At 33.4% G+C, this 9,009-nt stretch overlaps 1 protein-coding gene across 1 annotated transcript in view; it reads right to left on the bottom strand.

Moving 5' to 3' along the window:
* Positions 1–8,706, bottom strand: part of LOC126757074 (probable beta-hexosaminidase fdl) — a 49,089-nt gene extending 40,383 nt beyond the window's left edge. The window contains exon 1 of the mRNA XM_050470663.1: positions 8,324–8,706. Within this exon, the coding sequence (XP_050326620.1) occupies positions 8,324–8,349 (26 nt within the window). The 5' untranslated portion in view covers positions 8,350–8,706. The remainder of the gene's footprint in view (positions 1–8,323) is intronic.
* Positions 8,707–9,009: the final 303 nt, after the last annotated feature.

Raw genomic sequence — 9,009 nt, 5'->3', positions numbered from 1 at the left:
CGAAAGAAGCACATACCAACACGTAACAAGTAAATCGATATCAATACAATCAGTATCAAGAATATATAATCGATAACAGGCAGCTTAAATCGTTAAATTGAACCGATATATTTTTCATTACAATATATAAAAAACTAGAGCTGAATACTAGAGATAACAATAAACGAAATATCGATATATGCTGATTTATCGATAAATAGTATTGATAAAATAAGGATTGTTATAATAACCATAAGAGACACATACAACCGGTATCAAGTATAAAAAATCGATAGTAAGTGTCGATAAAGAGCATCTTTAAACGATAACAGGTACCTGAAATCGATAATTTTTTTAATATAATATAGTAATGTGCTTTAGCTGAATATTAAAGATATCGATAATTGAAATGTCGATGTATGACAAACAATCGATAGACTACCAAAATACGAGTATAAGTTCAATCGATTTTTTGAATAACGTACAACGTCTCCAATTTATTACAATTGCTAAGAGAATGATACTTTGAAAAGACTGAGCTTCGAATATATTGAAAAACTGAACTTACCGCCTTGGAGATCATATGAGTAGAAAAAAAATTTAAGACAACTTTTAAATGAGTAATCAGGGATGTTGATGCATCATTACAGAAATACTGAGACACAGCGTAACTGGTCTGTATATACATTTAAGCATATATGCATATCATATCGATTTTGCTTAATGGCACCAAGCTTGAATGGCAGTCAATCGATAATGCCGCTATCTGCCACACTTTTAAAATGGAAAAGTGCAACCCATAATTACCGTTTGCTTTTGATGTATTTATTCCCGTGTGCAGCGCCGCACAAGCGTTTATTTGTTAAGTGTAGCGTGTGTTGAGGATTAGCGCCGGCATATGAAGACTGTCAACTAATGATATTGAGTAAACAAATGGGAATATACTCGTATCGACATAAATATATACATATACATATGTACATGAACATATACATACATACATATGTATGTGTGTCACAATGTAGCACGTGTTGGTTGTTGTTGGTCGGTTTTGCGTGGCAGCTGCCACACTGAGCGGCACAGTGGGTGGCATTAAGTGAGAGGGGCACTCGAGTAATTGCATGTGTACACATATGGAGATATAGGGTGGTGGTGAGCTAAATTTTCAAGAAAACGATTTTATTTAATAATGGGTTGTCAAAAAAGTCTTGCGGTACTTTTATTGATTTTTTTTTCTTATTGAAATTGAAATGAATTTTTAATGACTCATACCCAGCTCTTGACCGATGCTACGGCTGCTACTATACCGGTCTCTTTCACCGATTTTATCGCAATTTTCGACGACAGGCCTTCCGGAGCGTGGCGCATCTTCGACCACCTCTACACCAGAACGAAAACGTTGAAACCATCGTTGTGCGGTGGAAATGGAAACTGTATCGGGTCCATAAACTGCACAAATTTTATTGGCGGCTTGAGATGCATTTTTGCCTTTATCGTAGTAGTACTGTAAAATATGCCGTATTTTCTTCTTTATTTTGCTCCATGTTTGCGACGCTATAACTCACGAATGACTTAAAAGAAACGACAATCAATCAAACACGTGTTAGCGCGTGAAATGAGCTTTCCAAAAAGGTATAGCCTGACCCGATGCGACGAATAAAACTAGAACTACGCGCTTTCAGCGCCAACTAGCGAAAATACCGCAAGACTTTTTTGACAACCTAATATATATTTTTTAGACGTGAAAATCGTCCAATCGACATACCGATAGTTGCCCAAAACTCACGATAGGTCACCTGACGATCTCGCATTATTAGTTTGTGCACGGTATAAATAGTTTCCGCTACACTGATTTTGGCGACCTTCACGAAGTTCGTCTTGTGGTGAACCAGGACCTCAATTCAACGTCTAAAATTAAGTTAAGTTAATGGAAGCACTGTTGACGTGGATTAAGTCGAAAGTTGTACGAAATAATAGCGCAAAAATATTCGCGATTTAATTCCATTTTTTGGCCGAGATGAATATTTTAAGTTACTTTAAACAACACAAGGAACGCTCTTATGTCAAAACCTTCTGAGTAATTATACTTGTATATATTGGATTGGAAAATATCTCTTCTGCATTTTTGTCTTTTGAACTTCGCGGATATGTATAAAACGCTACAGAGCTCGTATCTGACAAGACTATACATATTTGAAAGGTCTTGACATAACCTACGAAACGACGTTATGCATTATTAGTTTGAATATTGCGTTCAACAACGCTAAATTTCGCGCTATTTTAAAGTTTTCCTTCGTTAAAGGCAAATCCGCTAGAGGGGGGTATTATGAAGTTGCGGGCTAGATGGAAACAGATTATCGAACGAAACGGCGCATATTTGAACTAAATCCCATCACTGTAAAACTTTTTATAAAGCATTGAATAAAGAGCAAAAAATCGGAAGGGAGATATTTGACAACCTAATAAATTGGTGATGATATTGCCAACAAAAATTTCGATTTTTATGAAAAAATTTCACTTCAGAGTGGCTTCAAAAATCGAAATTAGTATCATAAATCTTATTCTTTCAATCGTAACCTGCAAACATATCGTGTGAAAATTTCAAGTCGATCGGTCCTGATGTTTCAGAGAACTTTTCTTAACCAACTCTGAAAGCAACATTGCAAGAACAACGCGCTGAAATTTCTGGTACCCGATTACACCAAGTGAAAGTTCTTCTAAATGCGCTCATATATCCGAAACTAATTGCCGGACCAAATCAGATTTTCGGAGAATACTTGAAAATATATGTCCATTAGATATGCATTGTAACAAAAAAGCACGCGGAAATTGTAATTAAATTCCCCGGATAAATGATATTTCAAACAAATGCATTTTACTAAACTGGTAGGACTGTCTTTAATTGCTATGTCAAATATGAGCGCGATCTGTGAACCAGTTCGTTTACAGCAGCTGCTTAAGTCGGTACACCTCAGTAGTGCGTTGCGATTTTTACAATGGATAATAAATATCGAACAAAGAATTTGTCTAAAATTTTATATTTCTAACCAAATTTCGTGTGCGTAATCGTTCCGAATGTTGGAAAAGGCTTACGGTGATTCAGTCTTATCAAAAACACAAACCTACGAGTGGTACAAAGCCTTCAAAGACGTACGCGGGATTGTTGAAGACATGAATCGTTCTGGACGACCTGCAACGTCTTCAACTGATGAAAATATTAAAATCTTCAAGCAAGTATTAGAGAGCTGTCAAGAGAGCTCGATATCTTTGCCGAGTTCGTTCGAATGATTTTGGTGGATATTTTTGGTATGAAACGCGTTCTTGCTCGACTCGTACCGATAAAGTTGAATTTTTTTCAAAAAGACTACCGTAAACAGGTCTCTTTGGACATGCTTGATCGTGCAAATTCGATCCCACATTCATGGAGAGCATTACAACCGCCCATGATACACGAGTATATGAGTTTGATATGCAAACAAATCAACAATCATCGCATTGAAGGGAAAAAAACGAGCCGAAACCAAAAAAAATCACGCCAAAGACGCTCTGAAATCTAAGTGATGCTCATTGGTTTTTTCAATATGCGTGGTTTGGTGCATCATGAATTTGATCCGGAGGGACGGATAGTCAATAAGGAGTTATATTTGGCCGTATTGAGGCGTTTGCATGAGAACATTCGTCAAAAACGGCTGGAATTGTGGAAGAACAATTCATGGATTTTACACGATAATAATATACAATCGCATCGAGCTACGATTGTGACCGAATTTAAAACCAACAAGTAAGGAAGGGTTAAGTTCGGGTGTCACCGAACATTTTATACTCCCGCATGATAAAGGGATAATCGAGATTTCATTATCAGTCATTTACATACTTTTTATTTGCTGTAAAATTAATTAGATTTTTTGATATGGTTTTTGGTCCATAATTGGTCCATTTTCAATTAAAAAAGGCCTGGCAGCAGCTTCCTTCTGCAATTTCTTCCGTAAAATTTAGTGTTTCCCGTTTTTTGTTAGTCGGTTAACGCACTTTTAGTGATTTTCAAAATAACCTTTGTATGGGAGGTGGGCGTGGTTATTATCCGATTTCTTCCATTTTTGAACTGTATATGGAAATACCTGAAGGAAACGACTCTATAGAGTTTCGTTGACATAGCTATAGTAGTTTCGAGATATGTACAAAAAAATAGGGGGGGCCATGCCCACTTTTAAAAAATTACGAGCAAATATGTATTAATGCAATCCTTTCAATTTCACCTTAATATCTTTATTTATGGCTTAGTTATGACTTTTTATAGGTTTTCGGTTTTCGCCATTTTGTGGGCGTGGCAGTGGCCCATCTTCGAACTTAACCTTCTTATGGAGCCAGGAAAAACGTGTAGCAAGTTTCATATGATATCTAAATTTTTACTAATTGACATTCAAGAGAAAGATGGAGATTTTAACTTATTTTCACTTTGGTATATATAACTATATCTGACTTTTAGTTTTAGGACTTACAAACATCCGTTATGTGAACAAAACTATAATACTCTCCTTAATCCAACTTTGTTGCGAGAGTAAAAAATCCGCAGAAGCATTGCAACACACCCTGTATTCGAATTATAACATGTTAAGTTGGCCAAGGCGTGCGAAGCAGCGCCTTGCGTGTTTATAGAATGTCCGACACAACGCGACCATGATGTGTATATTTACATTTGTACCGCTGTAAAAGAGACCACAAATCTAATTCGCTTCATTTGCATGCCATCTGCATATTCATTTGCATATTTCTGCGAGACGTTGGGCGCTGTCTAGTGCTTAATGGCAGCAAATCTGAAAAATATAAACACAAGTGTAGTGCAAGCACAAGGCACAGTGTTAGCGAGCGACATACATACACACACACACACTCAAACACATGGAAAGCGAATACACGAGGGTCACATGACTTTTCTGTGCCAACACATATTGTCCAGTTTCTAATGAATCTGATTTGGCCGCATGCAAAGAAAATCATAACATACGAGCGGGTAAGTGTGCCAAGTGCAGGCGTCACCGGCAAACAGGGAGCACAGCAAAGCCGAACGTACGGACGGACTTAGCTTAGTGGGTGTTGTTGTTGTTTGCAGACAATTAAATCGACGTTGCAGCGACGCTGGCGGACACAGGTGCTGCAACCTTGAAATGTAGGCCGTGCGCGCATGATTGCATGCCACCAAGTGCAAGCACACAGACACATGCATACGAACCTATCGCCCTATCCGCCTAAGTACGTGATAAGGTGCAGCTGCTGCGCCGCACACGACAAATGCGGCAAAAAGAAAAGCAGAAAAAAATTGAACACAATGCACATGCCAGCAATTTTAGTTATCCTTTCAAGGATAATAAGCCAATGCATAATGTGGCATACAATGCAGCCAACATATGTATGTAGTGCCGTTAGCATTATAGCGGTTAATGCATGCAACATGCTTGTCAGCGCGCAGACGCTCAAGCGAATTTTCATTGTATTTGCTCTTATTTTATTACGATTATTACATATGTTTTTTCTTGCTGTTTGAGTGGCTGAGGAAAGGTATGCCGTGGCGTATACGTAATCTGCAGCTCACTTGTGTGTGTAATATTTCGGCGCAATGACACAGCCAATCACTCATACCACGCGTACAACCCGCTGGGTGCACCCAGGGCAAAAATAACAATAAATACAATGGGGCTGTGGCGTTGTGGCAGACGCGGTGCATACAATATCTTGCTGCAATCTGCATAATGCGGCTTAATGAAATATGCATTGTGGGTCATTTGACATACATATGCACATATAGATATGTACATATATGGATGTATATGTGTGTATGAATTTATTACCTGCCTTTATATAGAATTACACTAGCAAAACATATATATGGCACATCAAGAAATATAAGCTTAAACCTAAAATCGTTAAATATCACCTTTACTATCATTATTCAGACAAGTCAAGCTATTGGTAGGGTTGCCAAATAAAATTAAAAGATATATTTAAGGGGTATTCTGGTCTAGAAATAAAAAAAAAAACGATTTTTTTTCAAAGTTTAACTATTAAAGAATATGTTTAAAAGAGGATTTTTCAAACAAAATTTCTAAAAATTTTCTATATTTTTTTTGTTTTCAGATTTATAGGAGGCTTAAAATCGTTGGTATGAATCTGAACACTGCAAAAACACAAGCCGTTCCCACGACAGTCGGGTCTACAACACCAACAAATCGATTTTTTTTAATTCACTAGCGAGTATAACCTCTTAATATATGTATGTAGCAAGGCTACCAGATTGGGAAAAATAAAAAATAACCACTATATCATAAATAGTCTGTAATATAAATGAGATAACTCCAATTTAATTATTTTTTATACAAATTAATTCACTTTTACTTTTATTCATACACAAGCAAATACATTTGTCTTTTATAAAAAAAAGTTTATTTTAGACATTAATGAACCATTTTAGGAAAGCTTAACCCTTGCACTACCATTGGCAGAATATATCACAGTTAATTATATAAAAGTTCTGTTTCACTTCTTTCGTTTATGAGTAGTCTTTTAATAAATATTTAAGGTTCAAGCCCATACTGCAAAATTTTCGAAAATCTGTAGATCGCCAAGTGCTTCTGGAAATTCAATGCTTTCCATATTCTGACTATTTGTAAAAACAAATTTATTAGACTGTCAAAAGCATTAACAGCATAATTTCTTATTGATGACGGAATATTACTGATTCATTTGGATGGATATCATTTACAAAAACTACTTTAATTTTTTTTAATAAAAAAATTATTAGGTACTAAATAAATTATTATTGCGTCATAATTTAAAATAATAGTACAATTTATTTTTAAATTATTAATTAATTTATTTTATTATTATTTTTTTATTTCTTATTATTTTTTTTTATTTTCTTAATTCAAAAATATATATTTTCTGTTTTTTTTTTTTAACAATTGTCTTTATTTTATAATAAAATTATTTTTCTAAACATAATTTTGCCATTTTCGTTTTTTAATATTTTTTTTTTTGTTATTATTTTATTTTCAAACAATATATTTTCAGCGGTATTTTTTTAACAATAATATAACATTAATATTGCTAAATTATGAAATATTTTATTTGAGGTGAATTGTTGTTTTTTGTAATTATGTTTTAGTAAATTTTTTTTTTTGAAAATTCCGGTTATTAATATTTTTTTATTATTAAATTTATTATTTTTATTATTTAAAAAAAATATCATTTAAATGTTTTTTTTTATTTAATACAAAAGTACAATTTGTTGTTAAATTATTAATAAAGCATTTTAAAATATTTGTGTGGTTTTATTTCATGAAATGCGTATATTTATATTTTTGATATTTACAGTTATTAATATAAATTTTTATATATATATTTTTGGTTATTATTATTATTTTTATTTTATTATTATTATTATTTTTTATTTATTATTATAATTATTTTTATTTATTTATAATATTTTTTATTGTTGTTCTTGTTCTATAATAAAAAAAAAAGAAAAAATCATTTTCTTTATCTTAATTTTTTAACACATTTTTGACAGCTTCGGTTACTAATATTTTTTATTATTAAATTTATTATTTTTCTTATTTTAAAAATATATGTATTTTCAATCGTATTGTTATTATTTTTTTCGTTTGAGTAACAATTTAATATTATTATGTAATTTATTTTATTTATTGTTTTAAGAAGTTAAAATTTTTTTGTTAATCTTATTGGAGATTTTCGATTATAAATATTTTTAAATTTTTTGGTTTATTTCTTATTGTTAGTATTGTTTTTCTTATTTCAAAAAATATATTTTCAAGCGTATTTTTTGTATCAATTCAATATAAGAGTACAATTTGTTGTTAAATTATTAATTTATTTACTTTAGGTTGTTTGTGGTTAATTAAATTTATTTTTCTTAACACAATAAAATTTTGATAATTTCAGTCATTAATATCTATTTTTTGTTATTATTGTTATTTTATTTAATATTATTACTTTTGTTTTGTTTGTTTTAAAAATACATATATATTCGGTCGTATTTTTTAGTAATTATTTAATATTATATAATAGTATAATTTGTCATTAAATTATTAATTTATTATACATTTTATTTGTTTTTTCCATTATCATTAATTTCAGTAAATATATACATACATTATTTTAAACTTTTTCGATTAAAAATATTTTTTTTTATTACATTGTTATTTATTTTTATTTTTAATTACATTTTCACAGATATTTTTTCCATTTCCACATTTTCCATTGATTGATCACCTGTTTCATCACACAATTACAAAAACCTGCAAAGGGAAACTGTATATTTTCCGCCTACCTTCGCGCCAACAGCATTTTTCTCATTACTTCTTGCGGCTATTCGCCGAAAATTTCACAAGCGCCCCCCAAAAAACAGCACACACAAACACACAAATAAAGCTACGAGCAATCGAACCCGAGTTAGCTGAAATTTAGCGACGTCATGCAGCTGCACAATAACTAAAACACGGCAAAAGATGAATGCTTGCGGTCGGCTCAGCAATGAGCTATCAATACACTGGCAAATCTACGACGAAGTGCCATTGTTGAGGAAGTAGTTACAACGACAATCACTACCAATTGGATTCGCACGTTAATTACAACTGAACTGAAACGTTGGCAAAATGATGCGGCACTAAAGCGGCAGACTCTATTAGTGCCACCAATGGCCGCAACACCTCAGTGCTAAAGTGGCGCAAAGTGAACGGACACAGCTGACGCGATGCTAACTCTGGCGCTGCCGCTGTCGTAGACACCAACAGCGACCGTGTCGTCATTGCAGCAGCCGCTCACAAACGCCGCCACACAACATCGTCTGGGGTGGGCAAATAAATACGCTCGAATAAGGTGAGCGGACGCGCTCACAATGTTGGTCACAACGGCGACAGCTGTTGTTGGCGCTAATAAATCCCCAAACGTACGGCTGCCGGCATGTTTTTCACACATTTCCATATACATATCATACATATATGTACATATATACAT

This window comes from Bactrocera neohumeralis, chromosome 4 (assembly GCF_024586455.1).
Source record: "Bactrocera neohumeralis isolate Rockhampton chromosome 4, APGP_CSIRO_Bneo_wtdbg2-racon-allhic-juicebox.fasta_v2, whole genome shotgun sequence".
NCBI classification, from domain to species: Eukaryota; Metazoa; Arthropoda; class Insecta; order Diptera; family Tephritidae; genus Bactrocera; species Bactrocera neohumeralis.
This window is presented reverse-complemented; position numbering and strand designations above follow the sequence as displayed.